Source organism: Chiroxiphia lanceolata, chromosome 5, assembly GCF_009829145.1.
Source record: "Chiroxiphia lanceolata isolate bChiLan1 chromosome 5, bChiLan1.pri, whole genome shotgun sequence".
NCBI classification, from domain to species: domain Eukaryota; kingdom Metazoa; phylum Chordata; class Aves; order Passeriformes; family Pipridae; genus Chiroxiphia; species Chiroxiphia lanceolata.
This window is the reverse complement of record NC_045641.1, coordinates 13,675,632-13,701,037: the sequence shown is the minus strand read 5'-3', so window position 1 is coordinate 13,701,037 and position 25,406 is coordinate 13,675,632. Positions and strand designations below refer to the sequence as shown.

The window sequence follows — 25,406 nt, the reverse complement described above, 5'->3', positions numbered from 1 at the left end:
GAAGTTTTGTACTGAGGCAAAACAGGGACAAAACAGACTGAATTTTGGCTTAGTCTCCTGGCCTTTTCATTCCAGTTTTCACCTTCTGAACTCTTTTAAAAGAATTTTCACAAAGGTCTTTGAGATCTTACAGAAAAATATTTTCTTTTTTTTAATGACAATTCTGTTGCTTAGATTTTCTATATTTTCTCTGGATTTCCAAAAGATAATCCTTGCTTGTTTGTTATTTCAACCACCTGTTATCTTTCAGTGGTACTTAGTATATCTTTTTTTACTTTTGGCATGATTTTACGGGAGAGCTTTGAGACTGACTCCTCTATTTCCCTCACCCCCATCACTAAGAACGATAAGGAAGTCAGACCCCTCATGCCCCTTATTTGCTGAAGACCGTCCAGTAGTTCTGCACAATTTCTCCTCCCTGCTTATTTTTACTTCCTCTGGGAAGTACTTCCTCTTGGGTCATCACTATTTGTTCAAGAAATGATAGTAGCTGATACACAGATACCAAAGGGGAATTCAGATGAAAATGGAGGAATTAGGGACATGATTTTACAAACTGTCTTTGCAAACTTGTGAAGATTGCTGATAGGGATAGCCTGAGACATCAGTTGGTGTAGGGTTAAAGAAAGTGAAGCTTGTGTTTAAAATAAACAATAAAGGGCTACTTCTTTACTTTTATAGAAGTTATATTTCTGGAGAATTATATCTACATTGATGAGATCTTCAGGTATTTTCCTTTGTTATTAATGAAAAAGAGTGAGGAAAGTATATTCTGAAGGTGTTGGGGAGCTTTCTAGAAACACTAGATCTTCTTTTGGGTACTAGGAGTCATTAAGGGAAGGGATTTCTTAAGCCTGTGGTTTCTCTTTTATCTTTGATGGGACTAGGGTGAAGCTTTGCTCATCTTGAGTGTTGAGTGGGTGGTTGAGTCACCATCCCTGGAGGCGTTATAAAGATGTGTAGATGTGGCACTTTAGGGACATGACTTAGTGGTGGACTTGGCAGTGCTGGGTTAACGGATGGACTTGATGATCTTAAAGGTCTTTTGTGACCTAAACAATTATATGCTCTCTTTGCATTTCCTTATGCCTCCTACATGCAAAGTACTTGCTCCACCTCGATGAAGTGGGATGTTCTGAGAAGTCAGAACCTACTGAGAAGATGAACTGAGCTGGAATCAGTATTCTTTAGAGGTGTGAAGGGCTCAGTTCATCTCAGTGAATCATCATCTTTCTTTCCCAACCCTGGCACTGTACAGTTAGTCTGTGTCTGATGTTGCCTAGCAGCAATTCATCAAATGTCTAAAGGGAACTGATTTATCCTAGCTGGGACTCTTGCAGAAATCCAAGTAGATAAAATGTTCATGGAGGAATATTAGCCTCTTCCTATGTCTGGCACCCACACTATCAATCAGGATTAAGCTCAAAGGCATTTTGCAGCTGTCCATGGCTTGGCTGTCTTGTCATGCTGATGATTCAAAGGTGTCTTATTTTATAGTGAAGTATCTCCATCCCATCCTGCAATCAGCATGTGTTTCAGCTATAATCTTTTCAGAGGTTTAGCAAATCAGAACTCTCAGTGATAGCCTATGTGCACAGTGGCACTGACTGCATATACACATCTTCATTTAGGACAAGGAAACCAACTTTTGCAGGAACTATAGGTACATAAGGTGAGACGAGCCTGGTATGCTTTCAGTTTCTCTCAGCTTCTTCTCTTGAAACACAGTGGTTCAACTCTGAGTTTCCTTCAGCTCTTTTCCATCCATTATTGCTGATATGTCTACATAACTTCTTGAAGACTTCTCTGAGGCACGTCCGATTACTGAGCCAGTTGCAGAGTAGACTTTAGCAGCCTTTGACACTGACTCAGAGAAAGTCATGGCAGTACATTACAAACATATGTAGTGTGTCAGAGTTCTAGCACCAGTCAGATCAGAAGCTTTGTCGCCAAGATAACACCTTAACATTTCCATTTTCAGCAGCGTTAAACTTGCCATGTTCCTTGGACCTTAGTTTCTGCTTGAAATATGTTGTAGGTTTGAGGTCATGATGTCACCATCCTTTACTGTTGTTAGGATTCAGCACCAGAGTATTTCTGATCTTTACTGTGCCATGCCAATTATCCTGGACATTTGACTTTTGAAACCTGAAATAGGAAGGTTCTTCAGTTTTTCAGACAGCTTTTTGTGGTGATCAGGTGCAGCAGACACCATTGTCCTTCCCTGAGGAACCCTGAGATTGAGTTACCCATGGAAAAGAGGTGAACTGAAGGCTGTAGCCTCACGGAAGTAATAGCTGCTGTCCACTTCTTGCTGGAAACTGGGTCCAGAATTCACCTTTAAAAGATGAGATTCCTTTCCTGGGCCATTCAATTTACTGACCTGGTAGGGGAAGCTTCATTCACAATGTTCTGGCATCAAGGCATAGGATATGGAAAGACCTCACCCCAGGAGGCAGGTGCATCTTTAGGAGTTGCATCTTCTCTACTAGGGAGATGGTTCATCTGGGAAACCAGGACAGCTGGGATTCCTTGAGTGCTTTTCCACCACTGATGACACTCTGTCTTGCTCTTGGAAATAGGAATATTCCAATAAGTGAGTCATCCAGCATCCATGCTGTGAGGTAAAGCATGCCAAGGCTGGGATGAATCAGATGGTCTGATAACCCTTATTTTCAGACTTGCTGACACAAAAGAGATTCTGAAAATCTCATCATGAATTGTCACAGTATTTAGTATCCAAAACTGCCTCATCCAAGCCAGCTGGACAGGGCTCTATAATACTGGGATGACTTTCCTAACGTTCCTGAAACAGCTGCTGCTTGTTGAAGATCCTGTCAAATGAAAGGCCTTTCACTTGCAAGCTTCAAAAATAGTGGAAAGCTCCAAAAGGGGCTCTACAAGCCACAGGACAAATGATTGATGGTAATAAGGAACAGAAAGGCATTTCCCTGGAAACACCTGGAAAGGCAAAGGGCACATGGAGGAATCCTAGGGACTGAGAGTGACGACCTTTTTGTTGAGGGAACATATGACAGGAGAGCATGCTGAATGCAAAGGCTTTTGGAAATGTGTTGGTTTGACATTTGAATAAAATAAAATACACTGTGTTCTATAAGGTGGTTGGGCAAGAGATCAACTGTAAGTTTTGCGTTAAGAAGTATGAAAAGTGAAAAAAGTATTCAGAGATCTAGGCACCTAAAAAAAGATACTTTTTATCCCAAGGAACTTGGGTTTTCTTCTAGATCAGTTTATCAGAATTATCCAAATAAAAAGACGAAAGATCAAATAAAGGGTTAAAACCAGCTGCTCATTATTTTCTGTATTTAGGTGAGAATGTGTTTTTGTGAAAAACACATATGTGATTTTTCCATTTGCTCACTTTTGACTGTGCCTGGACTCAGCAATCTCTTTGCTGCTTTTACTTCCGTTAGGAAAATCGATGCTTAATTTAACATGAAAGAACAATATACAGAGAGAAACTCAAAGACGAAGGCATTTCATATATTGCACTTATGGCCATGTATACCCAAAATGGAAGAATTTTAGGAACCTTTGAATGCTAGCAAAATGTTTTTGAATGATAGTCATCTTTGCAACTTAAGACTAATAATTAAGTTAAAAAGTTTTAAATTGCTTGTTTTTATTATTTACTGACACTACAGTGCAGGCATTGGTACTTTCATAAAATGCTAGTAGGAATTGTGAAGAGATTTGTTGAAATATAGAGGAGAGATGTTCTTGGCATTTGGAATTTTGGGAGGAGGGTTGTATGTTTTTAGGAAGATTGAGATCAATCCTTTGTTTTGAAAGAGAACTTGTTAGTGAAAAGGAGTTAGGATTGTTAATGTAAACAGTTCATGTAAAGTGCTCGTTCCAGCTTCTTGAAAGCAAGGTTAATAAGGTGATGTTTGGTATCACTAGAATTCCAGCCAGTGCAATCAGAATTTTTCATTGCAGCAATGGTTTGTATTTGCTGCAGACAGAGAGGTATCTCTAATTGCTGTCTTAGTCATGAAGCCTTGTTGCTTCAGGCTCTGTTTTTTTCACCTGCCAGTTAACGTCCCTCAGTGTTTGTCCCGTCCAAAATGCCTGTCTGCTTACCCTTTTCTCATTGCCTGTAGAATTGAGTTCCCAGACATAATCCAGAGCATGATGCACTTGCACTAACATGGCTCTTCTAAACATTATCTAAGCATGGATGTGAGAAATACCTTTTTGTCCTAGATGATCACTTGAAGTCAGGATGACATTTTACCATGGTGTTTTTGGAGTCAAAAAAAAGGGCAAGAGATCCCCTGCTGCTGACTGCATTTGTTGTTGAGTGAAGGGTTACAATTTCACTGTTCCTATGAAATCTTTTCAGCTAGGCCATTAAATAGGTGAAAAGGGGTGGGAAACCCTGCACTTGTTGATTTATTTTGGTTCATGTTGCTTAAGATTATCACAGTTGTCTTCATATGGTTTGTAACCCATATAAATAGAAGATATGCTTCCTTGTAGTATGCATATGTTTATATTAACTCTAAGGGAGTTGCTGTATTGTGAAAAAGACTAAATCCCATATTTTTTAATTTAGTTATTAATTCATATTTAAGTCTGTATTTGATCTCAAAGGGTCAGTGACTTAAGGGGTTTTGATGCCAAATTAAGTTAAATCTGTTAACTGTTCCAGAGGCAGATATGGCTGTTGAAGAGCAGCAGGTGCTTCTTCCCCCTCTCCTTCAGAAGTTGAAAATTTGTTGCTAGTGGCAACTCTAGGGTACACTGGCAACTCTTGCATACTGAAGCAGCAAAGACATGTTTTCGGAATATATCTTATTAATAGAAAGACTAAAGACACTATAATTTAACATGCGAAAGAGAAAGGCAGAAATTAAATACTACAACACAATAAGCCAAAAAGAAAGTCAAAACTTAATTTCTGTTTTTACACTTGTGAGTCATTCTGTTAAAAGTAATCCATCACACAACCATAGGGAGAGGAAGAAGAAGTCAAAATAGGGTCCATTTCTGTTACTCCCTGTTTTCTTCAGGTCGTCTTAATGGTCAGAGGTGGAGGTACCTGCACACAGAGGGAGGAAGGAGTCATGCAGCATGAGAAAGGACTCTTGTTGCAAGAGGATTTGAAGAAGGTGAAGCTTCACGTGTGGTTTATGAGACTGGCTTGTTTTTTAACTAGGTTTTTATGTTTTTTAACTAGGTTTTTATCATTTCATTGGAGCGATATTCCTTATCTGACTTACTTCAGGTGGAGGTTTCATCTTGACATGTTAGGATACATGTATAAGAAACTGTTCTCCACTGATCAGTACATAGTCCGTGGATTTATGACAACTGTGTTTCTTCTCTTTGGCTCTTTGGAATTTCTCAATATTTTTTAGCAAAAGCTCTTGTGGGAGCTACTGATGAGGTTTGGGTGTTGCCAGAGCAGCAACAGGAGATTGAAACATGGTGAAAGCACTCCCATGCCTATAAAATGAAGTCCCTAGGGAGTGCAAGAAACCACAGCAGGCAAACAAGGTGAGAGGGAAGGCTCCTCTCCATAGAAGGCCATTCCACTGGCTGAGTGAAAGAATCAAGTATCTGCAACCCAGGAACTGGGCACGAGTTTGTGATGTCTGGGAGCAGCTAACAGAGGCAGTGGACAGACTCAGTCGTTGGTGCAGAAGGGCACATAGGGCAGCTTCATCTCTAGTCTTTGTAGTGAACACTCGCTCAGTATGGTCTGGTCATGCTGCAGAGCTCGTTCCCCAGTAGCTGCTGGAGTCACTGCATCAGCTGTGTCAGAGGCCTTCACCCAGACAGAGCTGATGGTAGATGTAGCTCTTCAGGTATCAAGTTGCCAAGAGTGCCTGATACCTCTCTGTGAGGCTGGGGCTGACAGAAGGTGTGTTGTTGCTGACAAACTGTGTTACTGGGTTAAGGACTTACAGAAGGAGTTAAGCAGGCTGTGCAGGATTCATGAGAATCAGAGAGAAATTGAGTGAGAGATGTTCTCAGAGACCCTACAGTCTTGAGACTCTCACCTTCCCATTACAATGGAGACACAGGTGGGCTCTTTACCATGTCAAGCAGTAAGTCAGAAGTCTGTTCGATACAAAGACTTGAAGCTGGTCACTGTCCATACAAGCTCAATTGGAGTTGAAGCTGGCCAGCACTGTGGGGAACATTAAAAAGAGCTCTTTTAAACACATCAGTAGCAAAAGGCAGTGCAGAAATAACATGGACCTGTTACAGGATTAGGGTGCTCACCTCACAAACAGGGACATAGACAAGGCAGAGGTATTTAATTCTGTCTTCTTTGCTTTGTTCTTCAACACCGATGATGGGCTAAGGAGATGCCAGTGTCCTGAGCTGGAGGACCATGGCTGTGACAGTGATTGGCTCCCAGTTGACCCTGAACTTTTGTGGGATTTGTAGCTGCAGCTGGATCCCAATAAGTTTATGGGGCCTGATGGGATTCATACAAGAATCCTCAAAGAGCTAGCTGATGTCATTGCAAGAGCTATCTGAATGATTTTTGAATGGTCTCGGGAATCTGGAGATCTCCCAGTCGACCAAAAACTGGTAAATATTGTCCCAATTTTTGAGAAGGGCAAGAAGGATGACCCTGGAAACTACAGGCTTATCAGCCTTACTTCAGTGACTGGCAAAGTTATGGAGATGATTCTGGGAGTTACTGAAAACCACCTGGAAGTCAACACAATCATTGGTCACAGCCAGCATGGCTTCATGAGGGAAAAGTCCTGCTTGTCAAACTTAATTTCATTTTAAGGCAAGGTAACCCACCTCATTGATCAAGGGGTGCCAGTCGATGTAATCTTTTTGGACTTTAGTTAAGCTTTTGATACTGTCTCTCACAGGATCCTTTTGGACAAAATGTCCAGCACACAGCTGGATAAACACAATATGTGGTGGGTGAGCAATTGGCTCACAGGTCGGGTGCAAAGGGTTTTAGCAAATGGGGTGACTTCAAACTGGCAGCCGGTCACTAGTGAGGTTCCGCAGGGCTTTGTTTTAGGCTCTTCAACATCTTTATAAATGACCTGGACACAGGACTCGAAGGATTACTAAGTAAGTTTGTTGATGATACTGAATTGGGAGGAGCTTTTGACTCCCTTGAGGGCAGAGAGGTCCTGCAGAGAGACCTTGACAGAGTAGAGGACTGGGCTGTCACTGACCATAGGAAGTTTGACAACAGCAAGTGCTGGATTCTGCACCTGGGATGGGGCAACCCTGAATGTTCATACAGAGTGGGAAATGAGAGGCTGGAGAGCAGCACCACGGAACAGGACCTGGGGGTCCTGGTCAATGGCAAGTTGAATATGAGCCAGCAGTGCCCTGGCAGCCAGAAGGGCCAACCTTGTCCATGGGGGGCATCAGGCAAAGCATTGCCAGCCAGTTGAGGGAGGGGATTGTCCTACTCTGCTCTGCGCTGGTGAGGCCTCACCTTGAGTATTGTGTGTGCAGTTTTGGGCACCACAATATAAGAAGGGTATAAAGTGATTAAAAAATGTCCAAAGGAGGGCAATGAAGATGGTGAAGGGTCTAGAGGGGGAAGCCTTAGAAGAAGAGGCTGAGGTCACTTGTTCTGCTCAGCCTGGAGAAGAGGGGACTGAGGTCTTCAACATCCTCACAAGTGGTGGGGAAGACACTGATCTCTTCACTCTTGTGACCAGTGACAGGACTCGAGGAAATGGCATGAAGCTGTCAGGGGAGGTTTAGGCTGGATATTAGGAAAAGGTTCTTCAGCTAGAGGGTAGCTGGAACTGCGGTTCCAGGCACTGGAACCCCAGGGTAGTGGTCACAGCACCAAGCCTTCTGAGTTCAAGAAGAGTTTGGACATTGCTCTCAGGTACATGGTGTGATTCTTAGGGCTGTCCTGTGCAGGGCCAAGAGTTGGGCTGGATGATGCTGGTTGATCCCTTCCAACTCAAGATATTCTAAGAGTTTAACATTCTCAGCCTTTATAATGCTTTACTGGTGACTAGAAATATGGGTAGGGTGAAAGCTGCTGAGTGTATATCTACATATTTTCTTTTTGTGTTGCCAGCTGGGTCTGGATTTTTTTTTTAACTGTTGACTTTTTTCCCTCTGCAAGTCTGTAATGGATGACTCTTCTGGAAAGTACAAGTCTGCAAGAAAAACAGTATTTGAGGAGGAAAACATATTACCTTGGCACGTTCAAGACTGACGCTTCTTGGATAGAATTGGCTTCATGTTTACTGTCTTAAGAACATTTTAACAGAACTGCATGTGTTTGAGAACAAAATTTCATTTGGGACTCACTTTCAGAGCTTGAAATCAGTTTCTTCTGGGAACTTCATGTAACTTAGTGTCAGAGAAAGGCCATAAGAGCTGCCTCCTAAACCTGGCAGACTTTATTGCTTCATCCTAGATGTGATTTGATGTAAGGGTAGGCTGCTCCTGGGTCCCCTCAGCTCTGCCCTTGGCCACGTGTTCTTCCTGTGATGCTGGGCTGGGGCGGTAGCATGGTAAGACTGCAGTACTTGCTGTGTGAAATGGCATTTATTTATAGTACCCGTTGTTTTGAACGGAAGAAGGCAGTGTTCCTTGCCATTTTACTTGGACTTTGAGTGTGCATTCGAGCCCAAGGTGGCCTCCAAAAGGCTAATAAGCAAGATGGGAATGAAAAATTCATTCTCTGTTTGAGGTTACAAAAGCTACCCTGTCTTAGCCTGCTCCGTTCCAGGAGGGGTTTTTTACTGGTGCTTCTGTTAGTGTTTGATGGTGGGATGGTATCTTTCAAAGGAATGTTAACAGTCCCAGCAGGAATGATGATTTTGTTTAATAATGACCAGATGTAGAAACTCTTTCAGTCATGTGACATGCCAGCACTCTCACTTTTTATGCGTAAGTTTTGTAGAATTGGAGATCGTGGTACAGTTTTGCACTAGAATAAGAACATAGATAGTGCTTTTCGTGTGAAGAAAAGCTGTCCCTGGAAGTTCACATTAACAATTTCTTGGAGTTAGTTAAAAACATATCTCCTTATGCTCTGTTTCCTTCTGTATTTATAAACTTTGTTTCTAAAAACAGTAAGATGACCTCTGGCATAAATAAAAATAATTATTAAATTACAAATAATTGATCATGGCTATTAAATTTTATAATTATTCAGAATTATAGCCTATTTAAAATCTTACTTGATATATGCAACATCATTTTGTTCCTTGAGCAAGAACTTAGAAGTTGTTTTGACCTTTTGTCTGTTTTTGTTGCTTGTTTTATGTGTGTGGATTTATTTAGAAAGCCTCCATTTAAGGCTGCCTCCGGTTCAAAGAGCTCACTGTTACAAGGCACCTGTCTAATTAAACTAAATTTGCATTTGGAAAAAAAGAGCAGGCAAGAGTTCAGCTCGTAAAGCAGACACCATTTGAACAAAGGAGAAAGAGATCCAAACAGCTGAGTCTTTAAGATAATTAATAACAGCTGGAGAAAACTTGCGTATAGAGATTTCAGATTTTAAACTCTCCAGCACCTGCAAGCCTCGCCCAGGAGCATGAAAGATTTTACCTTCTGGAGCTGGAGAGAAGCATAGCTGGAACTCCTTCCCAATGGACCCACACCCACTGGTAGATTTTGTGAAGCTTATGTCTCTCAGGAACCTTACAGCACATTTCTTCTGATGCTCACTCGCCCCCTTGCTTCCTCTTTTTACCTCCTCAAATTGAAATTCTCTCAAGAGCCTCTGTGGACATGTCAGGAGGTTAATAACGTTGTTAGAATATAGTGTATTCCATATTTTATTTAATTAAATATATGAAGTAATTTAACCTAATTTTAATTGCATTTTCTGTTAGCAAAAAAAGTCTGTGGTTGTGCTCATCTGAAAATCTGAAGGGAAGTTTTGTTTTCCTCTCCGATTGAGGTAGTTCCTAGCTTAATCCAACCATTTTTTTGTCTCCCTCCCAGTTTTTTTTTTTGGTTTGACACAATCTATTTTCCTAAAGGTAGAAGAATCAGTTGCAGTTTTTAGCTACATTCGAGGTAAAGCTCTGTTTACCTAAAATTAGTCCCCACGTGTACAGTGCAGTGTTCATAGAGAAGGACTCCTGCTGTTATTATATGCCTGTTCCCCCTGGGGAACATGAGGATTTCTTCAGGTAATCTTGTTGTATAGAACAAATAGCCTGCAATACATTCTTATCCATTATTTGATAATAAAAACATAATTTTTGTCTATGAGAGTTTTGGATAAAGAGGCCTGAAGTCTGTTTTGTTTTTCAGTAAAGGAAATCATTTATTTGTTGAGGAAGAGAAAGGAATGTCTGAACATGATGTGTCTGCACAAGCACAGGCCCGAGGTGCATCTGTGTTCCCTCTGACCAGGAGCAATTGCCTGGGGAAGAGCACAGGGTTGGGCCCCCATGTGCTGAACTCTCTTCCAAATCCAGTGGTCTCAGGCTGATGGGCTTTGTGAGTCCAAGGGGTTTTTGCATTAGCTGTTAGCTGATCTTTCTTCCATGAGTTTTTCTGAGCCCTATTTGAAACTAACTTCTCTTGTCCATGATATCCGAGGAGAAAAGGTGGTTTTAGTTTTTAACATCATGTTGCATGACTGTTTTTTTATTTCCATTTTATGTCAACTTGGCTCAGTTTGTGTGAGGAGAGGCAGTGGACAGCTATTTCCTATTTGCTTTCTCTGTGCTTCTCAAGATTTTGTAGCTCTCTGCTGTCTCTTTTCCTGGCTGAAGAGTTTTGGTATGTTCAGATGCCTCCCATATGGAAGGCATTTTGTGATTTTAATCACCCTCACTACTCTTGTTTTACCTTTTCCAGAACAGAAGAATAGCAAATGAACCCACAACATCAACAACAAAAAAACTGAACAGTTCTTCCTGAACTTCTCATAGCATAATTTTCCCAGAATTTCTAGGTTTTAATGTTAGGGAAATTGCTTTTACTGTTGGCTCTTCCCCAGTGGGAACATGGAGCAACATGTCCATGATGGAGAACAGTAAAATTAAGTTGTCAGTAATTTTGTGTTTCGTAACAGTGGGCAGTTGATTTTTTATGAGACTCCGTGGAGGGTTTTGACGTATTTAGCTTCAACTTCACTGTAGAAGAGAAATGCTTCAACTTTTCTTTTGTCTTTTTACTAAACATCCCCTCTAAGAGCAGGCTAAAAATAGGATTTAATTGTATTTTGATTGGACTTTGCTGTAAATTTATTTTTTCCATTGAAAAGGCAGTAATTAAAAGACAAAACATGCTGATTAGTGTTTGCTAATTTTTGTAATGTTTCTTTCAAGACAGTCATAAGGTTTGTCATTGTAGCCTGTGGAGATGGTCAGTTCTCTGCATACCTGCTGGCAGAATACTGTGAGTCTAGAAATGGTGTGTCATCTTCTATTAATTAACTGTTTATGCTTGGATGGTGATGAATAACCTAATGGTGGTAGACCACAGAGTACCAAGTGATTACTTCAGAAAAAAAGGAAAACAAATTTAATATTTATCTCTGCATGTATGTATTACCTAAAGCATATTATTACATAACAACATTTTAGGAATAATAAGAAGTAATAACTTGAAACAACACAGCTGTTGAATAACTTGTTATATTATGATAGTATTTGACAATTGTATTTCTGAAAAGGAAATGGAGGTTACATACATGTTTATTGCTCACAGCTTTCTTAATGACTGGATTTTTAGTATAAATGATGTTTTGAAGTCCACTTACAAGAAAAAATAATTCACATTTTCGCAAACTATACTGGAAAAAATGAAATCTAAGCTGAATAAAATATATATTCATGCCATAAACTGCAAATTAAGACATTGTTGAAGCATTCATCATAGCTTATCTTTACGATTCAATAAAGGGGATACTAAGAAATGGCAAAACTGGAGCACTCTCATTGACTGATGTCCTACCTAAAACTGTGAAACTGTGTATTGGCAGAAGAACAAGATTGGTGATGCCAGGATGAGTTATTCAACTTGTAGGCAGAAATGAAGCAGCCAAGTCAAGTGTTGAAAACTTGATCTTTACTTAGACCCCAGGAAAGTAAAAGTGAACAAAATGAAAGAACAATAAGAATCTCTTGCTAAGAATCCTAAACTGAAGGAAAAACCCAGCAAAATAAGACAAGACTGCAGAATTAGCAGTCGGGCTGATATAACTTAGCAGCATTTCTTTCCTTCACTCATCTTGATTTTTTCAGAAGGTGCAAGCAAAGCTAAAAGGGCAAATCAAAGATTTTCCTCAGTTTAAAGCAGTGTTTTGGTTTTTGCAGATAAAAATCATAAATAATTCCAGAAGGAAATAAGGTAATGTCTTTCCTTCCTTCCTGATGTGCACAAAGGAGAGTAGGAAAACACTCCTGAATACCAAAATCAGCTAGGATTGGAGACAGGAAAAAAAATAACCCTTTTCAAACCAAAATCAAATACAGTAGCTTGAGAAAGACTCAGAAGCAACCCTGTCTTCTTAACCTATTTCCTTAGGAATAAGTTTAGCCTTTTTTTTTACAAATCTTGTGTTGTACACTTCCTTTCTCTCTCATAGGGAGATTCTTGGTATGACGATGTTTATTTGAGAACGAGTGACAAAATGTTTGAATGTCGATTCTAGAAATGCTTCTGATTCTCTTAAAAATATTGCTTTTATTGTGTGAAATAGAGTTAGTAGTTGTTATCTTAAAAGACAAAATCGGCACAATTTCAGTGGATTTTTGAACTTACAACCCCTGTGCTGCATTTGCCCTACTCTACCCTGGCCTTTTCTATAGTTGTACCATCTCATGTGACCAAAATAACATGGATACTTGTGGTCAGAATAAAGTAAAATGATGGTACAGCAAGGAGTCCAAGCACTGTGTTTCCTGACACACAATTCTGTCAGATATGTTGATGAAGTGCAGGCTGTTTTACTGTGCATTCTCCTTCTTGCTCATGGAATCATTTAGGCTGGAAAAGACCTTTAAGGTCATCAAGTCCAGCTGTTAATTTTTAATTTTTAAATGTTCTTAGTTCTTGATCCGTGTATCCAAAATAGTCTTTAAGGTTTGTAATTGTAGATCCTTATATGATAATTTGTTTAAGTAAAGATTTCTGCTAACATCAGACCAGGCATTGGTGTTGTCAGCTTGCTGACACCATGAAACCAGACTGCTGGAGGGCCAAAAATCTGGTTTGTAGTAAGAGTAACTGGTCAGAGAATCTGCTGCACCTTCCTCTTGTGGTTTGCTTGCCTTGCTTTGTACCATATAGAGACATCTGTTGGGAGCCAAACAGGAAGGCAAAAACCCAGCATAATTTATGTAAGTAGGAGCACGTGCAAATATATTTATCGTTTATCCTACAAATGGATCCCTTCTCTCTCTTCTATTCTGTTGAAAGCTTTATGTGGTTAAAAATTATGTAAATTTATTTGTTTGGTTAGATTTCTCATAATAACTTAGTTCAAAATACTCCTTTTTAAATCTAACCATTTATTGACTGAAGAATTTTAGTATCTGGGAGGGGTAGCAGGCACATAAATTTGGAGTGCTTACAACTTTCAGTGATGTCCTTTAAAGCGAAGGCATAACAGCAGCTGCTGTGCGGGTGGTGAATGTTGCCAGTGGAATTTATTTATGACCAACTGCGTTCCCTTTGACACCAAATGCTCTGTCTGTCTGTCTTGAACAATTGCAGTGTTTAAAAACAAAAAGGGGGAATTATGAGGAAGAGGACTTAGGAGTGGGATAAATGTAGTTTTTACTCATGATCAAGGAAGTATTTGAATTTTCTTTGTAGATGCTGAAAAATTAGATTTCTGTTTTTTAATCATATGATTGACAGAATATTGTTAATATACTCTTTTTCAAACATGTTAGATTTGAAGTAGATATAAATTTAAGCAGCTTTTGATGGTATAAATGCTCGAAGTTACTTTGCAAATGTATTTGGCAAGTGTATATTTTTTATTTGTAAGAAGTATGAATACAAAAAATAACATCAACCTGTTTGGAGAAGGCTTTCTAAATTATTTGACAAACAGGTACACTTCAACCCTGGACTTAAGTGTATTGAAAATACTCAGTTTTGAAATGTGAGTAGTTCTTAGATGTTTAGAAATACCAGGTACAGCCTTAGTCAGAATAGGATAAAAAATATAAAATATATTTCACTTCTTTGGTTGTTTTTTTCTAAAATGGAGCTGCAAGACAGAAGAACATCTCTTGGCTGGCGGTGTTGGGGTTTGGTCGTTTGATTTTGTTTGGATTTTTTTTATTTAGCACATCTTAAAGCATATGGTATATATGGTATCTTAAAGCATATGTTCTGGGAATGCATCATAGGCTACTTAGGAAGATTAATTTTTTTCTCTTATTTTTTAATAGCTCTTTTCAGTACTTTGTATACTGATACAGCTTTCCATAGTCTTAGCAGCAGCTACAGATGCAGAGAAGTGCATTAAGGTTTGGGTCAGTATCCCTTGAAGGTTGTTTCTCGCACTGTATTAGGTCTTTCTTACTTCAGCTAGCAGGCAGGAGCTTTTCCATAACTTGATATTCTTTGAAAAGTATTTCTTCTCAGTTGTGCTGAAGAAGATGTGTCTAACGTCTCATTTGCTTGTCAGGAGTTTTAAAAGCTTGTTGGTATCCATTTATAAACGTTAAGTATCTTTTCCAAGCTGTGCCAGTGAGTAAGTCCAAATTCACTTTTGGTTTGGTCAGGTGCCTCTCTGTCCACGCCTCCCTATGGTCCTATGGGGGATATGAAAAATGGCAGTGAGGACATGAGGTGCTTCACTGGTATTTCCCAAAGCATTTTTTCATCCCCTCTGGAGGACGGGGTGACCCCTGTGAGGAAGCTCCTTACCAAGTGTGGTCTCTCTTCTATTTCCAGGCCAGAGCCTCAACAGAAAGCTCCCTCTGCACCTCCACCTCCACCCCCGCCCCCACCTCCGCCCCTGCCGGAGCCCACCCCACCAGAGCCAGAGGAGGAGATTTTGGGGTCCGACGATGAGGAGCAAGAGGATCCCGCAGATTACTGTAAAGGTGTGTGCAGTTCACCCCTGTCGGTGAGGGGGAACACTGCAGTGCGAGTCTTAGTTACGGTTCTTGGGAGATTTTTAAAGAGCTGGTCTTTAATTATGGAATTTATTTATACTAGAATTAGGAACAACTACTCATTTCAGGTCCAGATGCATAATTGTCTTCAGTTGTAGTTTTTTACGTAGCCATAGCCTTATACATTTCGTAATAAATATACAAATACCCCATCCCTGTTCTCCTCCTGATGTCCTAGTTAAAAGAATAGAGAAGAAAATTTTCTTGACTGATGTGAGTTGTAAGAGAAACAAAAACACCCCAACCAAGACAAACAACCCCTCTCACTCCAAGGAGTTCTAAAATGCCTTGATGCCTTTAACAACATTGCTTACATTTATTTTGTAAACTGTATCTTTTTTTCCCTCTTCTTTTCTTACCTGCGCTATCCTGAGATGTTACGATACTTTTCCACCTGCTGTCTTTCACAGCCCTCAGCATTGTCTGAGGCTCTCTACATCTTCATTTTATCTCAATTTCCTTAATTTCTGTATTTGCTATATTAATTTTTTAAATATTGTTAAATGCATAAAAGTGTGACTGCAGTACAATAGTGTCGATGGTTAAGTTTATTTTAATGTCACTGCTAAAGTTGTACGTCTGTTCCCATTAGGGTAAAATGTATACTGTACTTAAACAAAAAACCACAGATAACAGGTCTATCAGCTCTGGGTTTTCTATCGTTGTAGATTTCAAGAATATGAATATACTTTAGGAAACTAAGTTAAAGTTTTATCACTTCAGATTCATGCTTTTGAACAGCCGAAAAGCACTCTATGCACACTGACTATATCTGGTATTCTGTATTCCTCATACCAAGAAACAGTTCCTATGTCAAATATCATAAAGTCTTACTTAATCAGGAGTTTCTGTGTAAGCCTGGAGATGTGCTATTTTAAGAAACCTCTCTCCCAGCCTGGAATAAGTGTTTTGTATTTTCAGATTTAACAGTGGAAAGTGACTATTTCATTTTAGTGTAAAAGTTTTATTAATATATGACATTTCAAATGTGTAAATGGCTTACAAATGCCAGTAATGAAAGCCAAAACCAGCAAACTCCAACTAACTGTTGAAATCTGCAGCAGGGAAAAGAAAAACGTGTCACTAAAGCATGCTCAGGTGTTTTGGTTTTTGTTTTCTTCTATCATTTTTGTTAAAACACATTTGCTCCTTAAGATAACTCTCTTGGTATCTCTAACATCTTCCATCAGTGAGTAAGGATTTGTTTAAACATCTGTTTACTTGTAAAGTCTGTATTTCCTTGAGATTAAGCATTTCAAGGCCCCAACTTAATTCTTTCCTGAAATAGGGGCTGCATTTAATTTCAAACAATCCATTGTTGTCTCTGTTCCAGTATCTCTTGCAAAATGCCACCATCTGCAGAAGCTAGATCACAAAACAAAAAAAATAGTCCTGAGTTGACAGCCTGCTTATGAGTTACCTGTTTAACTAGAGCAGGTCAGGAGTGAGATCTGTATGCTTTTAAAACGAACTGCGTCACACTAAGAATACTTGCAGGCTTCCTGAAAAATTATATGCATAAAAGTTCTTCTAAATTTTTCTGATCCTGAAGCTTTGAATTTTTAAAAATATATTAAAGGTGGTTCAAGCTTTGGTTCATTTGGGATGTCATGATTGTTATTTGTTTCTGTGAGAGCAGCGCTTTTGTTGTTCCAGTGGATGATTTACCTGTTTTCTGACCCTAATTTCCTGTAAGACTGAGCAGTACATTTCCTTCTTTTAGTCTGCTGGGGTTCAGCTGGCAAGAGGCTCACTATAAGGATCTGAATTGAATGGGATTGGGATGATCTGGGGCTATAGAGGCTTTCTGTTTGCATGTTTTATATTCAGTATAGGGAATGAATAAGTTATTTGGTAAAGAATTCCAGGGATGACTTTTAGATACATTATTTCCATTATTTTTGAGAAATGTTTTATTAGTTTGAATATCTTTTTCTGCTTTGGGTAGCCTAATATATATTTACAGGGTGGTAGATAAAGATTTGGAAATTATTATTTATTTCTGGAGTGTCTCTTTTATTCCTAATTTTATCTTCAAGATGGCAGCCTTCCAGGATTTTTGAGTGAAGCTCAGAGCATACTTCGTCTCTTCTCAACCCTAATCTGAAATTTCATAGGAGAGCAATTTTGATGAAGAGTATATAATTAATTTTTTAAATGAATTTAACATATGGCCTGTTAACTTCCTGTTGAGTATTTTTGTTACTAATTTTATTTTTAAGGGTATGTTACTGTGTGCTGGGCTTGCATCTTGTCCGTGTAACATGGTGGTTAGTAAATAGTCACTGTAGCTTTTTTAATCAGGAGGTTGGATCTATTTGAATCAGCACCTTATGTGAAAGACAACTTACAGCCATCTGTGTAAAACAGACTAACCTCTGTTCCCTGGGGGCTTCCCCCAAGGCCTGTGTAAATCTGTGACATGACTTCTGTTTGTATCACTGAATTTATATTAAATACTTCTCAACTATTTATTTGTGTAAGGATTGGAAATATCAAAAGTCCAACTTCATAATTTTTCAAGGGGTACTTAAACAGTGAAGTTAGTTTTTCTTCTTCTATGTAAAGCCTTGAAACACTTGGCGAATTTTTTCAAGAGCCTGTTGTGTCATGGATGTAATTGGAATTTTTTGCTTCTCTGATCATCTTCCTTGCCCCCTGGAGATGTCTCCCATTCATCCCGCTCACAAAGGGAATAATTCCCTATACAAACATAGAACGAGCCAGCTACAATTACCAATACATTCAGGAGGCATTCAGGAATAATGATCTCATTTTTCTGACCCTCTTTCTTGCGTGCATGTAGCTAGCTGGCTGTGAGAGACTTTTTTTTTTCCTGTGTGTGCTGCAGTGAATAGTACAACAGGTTGGTTTTTTTTTTTTTGTTACATTATCAGCAGTACCACTTATACATTGTATGTTTTCCAATGCCTGTATTTTTTTCCCCAAAGTATGTAATTTTTCCCAAACAGTTAATTTTTCATAGGTATTTTCGTGTTACTGTTTTTAGAAATACTTTCTGTATCACGTAGAACTGAAATAATTACATTCATTACATTCAGGATGACAGCAGTTTTTAAAATGCATTTAACTGTGTTGCTACCTGATTGTCCACAACCCTTAAGTGCATATGTCACTGATATGAATGATCAGGGAGTAATGTGTACAGGAGTGGTAACTGATTATTTCCAAAACTGCTCCTGTTGTGGCTTAGGGCAGTGGAAAGTATCTTCTGAAATATATATACTCAGGGAATATGCTGCCACTGTTGGCATCTGTCACATATGCTGGTGTATTGCTATAATTAGTTGTGACAGTGGTGTGGGGACCAAAATAACGTGGGTTTTACATATATAGTATTGTTACGCTTGCAACACATAGAGTTTACTAAAATAACGTATCAACCCTCAGTTTATTAATTTGACTTTGGTGTCTTTGATTTCCTCTATATGGTGTTTTCTTTTCTGTCGGTGATGGGAAGAAATTATCAGAAGTTTTTGATTCCTTTGAAGCACAAGTATGCCAAAAGCTGCCTTACAAGGCAGTTGTTCGCCTAAACTATTCTTAGAAACATGTTTTTATGTGTATTTAAAGTCTTCATCATTGAGTATTATGCTGTTAACATGTTAAAAAAGCAACTGTTTTGCTCAGTGCAAAAAAATTATTTCTGGACATTGTTTTGTATACTTGAAGGCCCACATCCTTCTGGCAGTGAAAAAGACTGAATGAATTGTGAGTGCTTTACATCTGAAGTCATTTGACTGTTAGAGAATGACTTAATAGAACTGGATATTTAGGAAAATTGTCAAGTGTTCCAGAAATAATTGTATTGTTGAATTTTGAAATCTGTTAGCAAACCATAGAGAGGTATTAAAATTAGGTGTTAAAATTTAATTTTTTTAAATTCTATCTGTTTGCAAAGAAAAAGTTATTATATAGAGAATAATGCTTCATACTTCACACTGTTTTTGTGCAATGATAAATGCAGCAAAAACTCAGTTCAGAAGAAATGATCCTGTGATGGTGAATTATGTGGAAGTCTCTTACATAAATTTTGGTATCAGGTCATCAGACTTGATTCATTTCACAAATGCAAACCTTTTCAGTAATGGAAAGGTAGAATTTCTCTATGTTGTCTTAACCTTCCACTCTATGATTTCATAATTCTGGACAGAGTTTTATGGAAAAAATTTACCAAATAGTAGAATTTTCTTTTTTTGTTTTAAAACAGTCAGTAGCTGTCTTAAATAATGATTATATTTATCCAGATTGCTAAATATCTTCATCAACTGTTACTAGAAGGATGGTTAAAAAGACAAATTAAAATTCTAATTTTTCTATCAGTCTGGATTCACATATGTGTGTTTACTCAGCAAAATTTCTCTAATAATGAAACTGGAGTAGACTTAGGCTTCATATGTGGCTCATACTGTTTCTTTTTGCAAATGGACAGCATAATAGTCAGCACTTACTCTCAGTAAGTCCATGTCCCCCTCCTTTCCTGGAGAGTAGAACAGGTGAGGTGTTCCAAAAGTGATCTGGTTTTTTCTTTGGAAATAAGGAGTTCCCGCTTGGCAATGTGTGCATCCTTACTGAGGTTGGCACAGTAAGAGGTAACTTTTTTGGTTGCTAGGTGAGTTGCCCTGGCAGCTTTCATGAACACTTGCTTCCCAGTGATGGAGGAATGGGGAGTTCTTCCCCTGAGGGCAGTCCTGAGACTTAATCCTAGTCTGGATCCCTGTGTCTCAGTCCCCCTGTAATGCCTTGTACTGTTCCTGGACCAGGGCCTTCTTTTTCCTTTGCACTTTTTCATCTGCAAATGTTGGTGTCTATACTCCTAATGATATGTGAAATGAAATGTTGTGTGTCATAGTAAGCGTGCAGTTCTCATGGGTTAAGAGTATAAAGATTGTTCTCATATCAGGGTCTTCATAGATTTGTGCAGAATTCTCATGGAAAAGATGTAACTTCCTCACCTTAGTGCCGGGCTAAAGGAGCTGAGAGTGCTCTGTCCATGCTGCCTGTGCACATCAGACTCATTCTGGTGCCTGGTGGGCAGGGAGGGAGTGGGGACTTGTGCTGCCCTTCTGAAATTGTTGCTGTCGCTTGGCTCAGACCTGCCCTACCAAGACAAACACTTGTGATTGCTGCTTCCCTGATGAAGCAGGGTTGGAGCTGTTGGAGTCTCTGGCAGTGGGATCCTGTGTGGGAACCTGGGCAGCTGCAGCCATGTTGGGTGGGTCAGCTTTGGTTGAAGCTGTGAGCAAGCCTCCAAGTGTCTGCTGTTTGCTAAGCTTGAAGTTACACCTTAACGTACATAGATCAAAGCTATGTGTGTTTTAGAGTTTGTTAGACATGCCAACATCTAACACAATACTTTATTTAAGCTTTATCCTTCTGTTGAATATGTAATCTTTAGAATTCTATTGTACAGTTGTGTTAAATTTATTAATCTGCTCTGGAAGCATTTGAGAGAAGTTCATAAATAAATCCTTGAGCTTCTGTTAAGGCAGAAGATGTTATTAGCAGGAAAAAAATATAAAAATATCCAGATTTGACATCACACTACCACAGATAAAAGGAGATAAGAGAGACATCCCTGTTTGAAATCCAAGGAATTAAGTTATAAATTCACATTGTTGTCTTAACTGGGTACCAGTTCTAAGAAGATTTTCAGGGGCTTTCAAAACAAATATAGCAACTTAGATTGCATTCTGAGGTTTTCCTGATTCCAAATGGAATAGTCAATAGTGGGGGATCCTGCCAAAGGACAGCTGGGCATGACATCGTGAAGGACCAGAAAGAGACAAAGAAGTGATTCCTTGACAGCTGCTCTGAGTCTGCTGCTGTTGATGTCCTGGAGGGTTCATGGTGCAACTTCATTATTTGTTTGCAATTTAGGCAGAATTGTGGATGTTATTGTTGGTGTGTTAAGGTCTGAATAAAAATCCTGTGTGATCACTGGCTTCCCTGTATTTGACTGGGTGGAGGAATGCTTCTCAAGACACAAAGGAAATAAAAGGCTTCATTGCACCTCCTCACACTGTCTACAAACCTGAGCTCCAGCCTGCTCTGTCCTGTTGGCCTTTCTGTCTCGTGGGGCTTTGGAGGACCTGTGTAGTGGTGGAAGTTAGGGCTGTGGACTTCAGTAATTAAAGAGCATTTCAGACAAAGCCCATAGCTGCCTGCTCTCTCTTCCTCACTGTAAAACCCTCAAACATGAGAAAAATGTGTTGCTGCTGTGGGTCACGAGCCAAGCAGAAGAGCAGCAATAAGGTCTGCATTGTTCTTAACATTTTCTCAGGAAGTATTTTATTGCTGCTTTTATTACTAGAAAGCAAATGGGAATTAAAACAATCTCTGTTGAGATTCTGCAATCATCCAAAGTATGTTGATTGGAGAAGCTTCAAATACGATAAAGAAATAATGTAGATCTCTTCTGTACTGTCTGTGAAGTGGAAGATAAGCCTGAGGAAATACAGAACAGATGGTAATATTACCATAAATAAAAGCCATAAGAGAGAAGGGTGAATAAACTCTACAGTAGTAACAGGACATGAGTTTTTTCCCTGCAGGCCAAGCAAGGCAGAATTTTTGACATTAAAGTTTTCTTTAGATTTTCTATTTATAGTACAGGACAATTTGAGAAGGAAAATTTATGGTACAAGAATGACTTGAAAACCTGGGAATTATTGTTGTTTTCTGAATATTGTTTTTCTACTCATTTTTTCATGAAAGGAGGCTATCATCCAGTGAAAATTGGTGATCTTTTCAATGGCCGGTATCATGTTATTAGAAAGTTAGGATGGGGACACTTCTCTACAGTCTGGCTATGCTGGGATATGCAGTAAGAAAACTATTTATTTCCATACACTTTTTTTTTTAATATGTTACTTTATTTTGTCTGCAGTAACTTTTATTTTACATGCATGATAAAGTTATGTAAATGTTTGCTATCATTTTATGCAAAGAGATGACTACAGTCGTATTTTGATTAAGGGTATAGCTTATAAAAGCTCTCAGAATAAATGTAATTCCATTTTCTTTGACAAATTAGCTTTGCTTATTGAATTCTCGTGTTTGGAACATGCGAGAATAAGCTAATGTTTTTATATCTGTTGTATCTTTAATAAAAAATATAATATACCTTGATTAAATGATAAAATGTGTAAGCAGATTCCTCTTTTAAAGACGTTAGCACCAAGACAACAAAATATTCAATAAATTAGCCTTGTAACAGTACTGTTAAAAGTTCTTGTTAAGTGTAATTTCGGTATTTTCTGTCAGAATACATAAGACTATGAAGTTTTCTATTTAAAATTTCCCAACCTTCAAACCATGTTTGTATTAGCTCAGAGTATGTGTTAAAAATGTTTCTGTTCTTTTCAAGGGGAAAAAGGTTTGTTGCAATGAAAGTTGTAAAAAGTGCCCAGCATTATACAGAGACAGCCTTGGATGAAATAAAGTTGCTCAAATGTGTAAGTACCGACTCTTACAACACAGTGTTCAGTACCAATTCTACTACTAATAATCTAACTAATTAGTATTTTAAAGTGATTTTTTTCCTAAAATGTCAGTGTTTGCATTATTGGTTTAGGTTCGTGAAAGTGACCCTAATGACCCCAACAAGGACATGGTTGTACAGCTAATCGATGACTTCAAAATTTCTGGAATGAATGGAATTCGTATCCTTTTGAAAACATGGCGTCTTCATTAAAAATGGTCTGTTAGCTCTGGATTTTTTTCTAGTTAGTCTTACTTTAAATATGTAAGCTAGAAACACCAAAATATAAGTAGATGCAAAGAGTAGTCCAATGTGTAATGCACTCCCTGGAGTGAAAGTTAGCCTAGCTTTTCTGAACACAATGCAAAAATTTAAAAAAAAAAAATCACATGAATCCTGTCATGGTGTGGTAGAACTACAGATAGTTTGCTTTAAAACTAGAGTTTTAATGAAAACATTTGTGATAACTGAAGCTTACAAGAAATATTGTTTTGGTCTAGACTGGTAAAGAGAAAGTGCGAAGAAGCTGGTTTCTGTTTTCTTGTGGGAAGTGGGAGGATGTGGAGGTTCTTGTCTTGTTCATGTGATCATCTTTTGGCCAGGTGTTAACCTTGTTTTGGAAAAGTTGTAAAGCTTTACCTTCAAATGCTTCCTTTAAAAAAGAAGGAGGGGGAGAGGAAAGGAGAGAGACAAAGTAAAATGTGACTGAATATTGTTCTTGGGGAAAATTTTAGGTCTTATTTTAGAATTGAGCTAAACTGAGTTATCCTTGCTAATTACATATTTTAGCAGCTTATTATCTTACTGTGCTCTCATTAATTTTTATAGCTGGTATTTATGTGTATGCTTGTTGTGTTTTGGAGCCCTAATAGCAGACCTCATTGTTCATGGTGTCATACCACCAGACAGAGACAGTTCTTCCTCTAGAGAGCTTCATACTGCATTTTGGTGATGTGCCTTCAGTCTTCAGCAGATCAGATTAAGGTGGCTTTCACCAGCTCTCATCTAGGAGAGGAATGTAGGTGACTTCTCAGTAAATGTGAATGCTCACTAGCAAGCATCCTTCCAGAGAAAAGTGTGCAGCAGTTTTCATCTCATTCATCTGTCTCTTGACATTAGTTATGGGGCCTTTGGGTGTGTGGTGAGTGAGAATGAGAGTGTGGGGTCAGGTATTTTCAGTTAGAGACTGGTGTTAACTGCTTTTCCCCAGTTTGATGTGTTCTGTGGTTGCGTCAGTGGTCAGCTACCACGGTAGAAAGGTGCTTAAATGTAAGTGAAGTTAGTATGGTCTGCTTTTTTCCCCTGAGTTTTATTATCAAATTAGAAAGAATTAAAATAAACCATACAGTTGCTAGTAGTCATTTCAAACTGAATATAAATGGTGATCAAAGAAATTGCTTAACACAGCAAAGAACTCTGGGTTGGGTTTCTTGATGCTGCTGTTGTGCTACCAGAAAATAGGTTTAATTTATGAGTTTAGATGCTTATGAAGAAGTAATTTATAAATACCTGTATTTTGTCTAACTATTCACAAAAATATAATGTGGCTAAAGTACTTCAGGTCTTCAGCTGACAGCTGTACAATTCAAGAATAATTGAAGTTAGTTTTAGAAATCAAAAATTTCTATTTACTGTTTTTATTGTAAAACTCTATTGTGAAATAGGGAATAAGAAAATGTATTCATAACTATACATAGAAATAACTCCTACCCATTTATCAGAGCAGTTTCCCAGTAATGTTCTTAAATTCTTGCTAAGATTCCCATGTATGTATACAACTATATTAAAGGTGAGAACCGTTTCTAAGTGTGAAGAGTAGATTTTGTTAGTGATAATATTTTGAAAGCATATCCAGACTTGTATCTTTTTGAAATATAGCACTTACATTGACAAAGCCAGAAGAGATCATGTGCTAAGGGTTCAGGTAGCTTTGTATTAGCAGATTAAAATTGGACACCTCATGTTGATTTATTCTATTACAGTTTTCATGTTGAAAACTCTTGACAGTGTAGAAGTTTTATTGTGGAAGGCAAATGCCCTTGCCTTACTGAGAAGTAGATTTTCCAGACGAGTACCAGTATACAGGATGACCTGATACTGGACTCAGATTTGAATTGCAGCTGTCTGAAGGCTGCCAATGAAAATAGGATACCAGCTATCTTATGCATCCTGAGTTATTTGAGCAGTGCTTGGTTGCACTGATTATTTGATCAACTCATTTTTATCTTCTAGGGAAAATAATCTTTAGTGCATGTTCTCTTGGGAGGGAGCAAGTAATTGATTTTAATGTTTTGCTGCTGTTTACATTTTTAAAATGCCATATCAGTGCTACATTAGTGTCACTGAGTTGAACAGGTTGAGAGAAATAGAGTAATTTAAGATTTTTTCCATGGTCTGCTGTTTCCAGCTTCCTTTGGGCAAGTCACTAAAGATCTGTTCCTTGACTATAAATTAAAACAACATATGCTTCTTAGAGGCTTAATTATTGGTTATGGATTACATTTAAAAGTTAAAGCAAGACAGAAGAGTGGTGGGTGAATCCTTTGGATGGCTAATATCACGAAATATCATGGAGCTTCCAAACAGGAAAAATTATCAAGAAGCAGTGTAGAACAGAACTGGGAATGTGCAGAACCATTGGCCTGCACTGTGTATCTGCAAACAGTCATCTTCCTCCTAGGAGCTGTAATAAGTGTTTATACACAGAGGAATTCTAATAATGTGTGTTATGCCCCATTAGACTGAAAATTTTTTAGTTACTTGCATATTTTAAAAAGATGGCAGTTAGGATTTTGTCATGAAATAACAGA

The 25,406-nt window shown here is 38.5% G+C and overlaps 1 protein-coding gene across 6 annotated transcripts in view; it reads left to right on the top strand.

The window, feature by feature from the left end:
* SRPK2 (SRSF protein kinase 2) overlaps positions 1–25,406 on the top strand; it is a 140,067-nt gene that overhangs the window by 80,488 nt on the left and 34,173 nt on the right. For all 6 annotated transcript variants that reach the window (XM_032687845.1, XM_032687844.1, XM_032687840.1 and 3 more), the window contains 4 exons: positions 14,869–15,020; positions 21,831–21,939; positions 22,483–22,570; positions 22,690–22,777. In XM_032687845.1, coding sequence (XP_032543736.1) covers positions 14,869–15,020; positions 21,831–21,939; positions 22,483–22,570; positions 22,690–22,777 — 437 coding nt within the window. The remainder of the gene's footprint in view (positions 1–14,868; positions 15,021–21,830; positions 21,940–22,482; positions 22,571–22,689; positions 22,778–25,406) is intronic.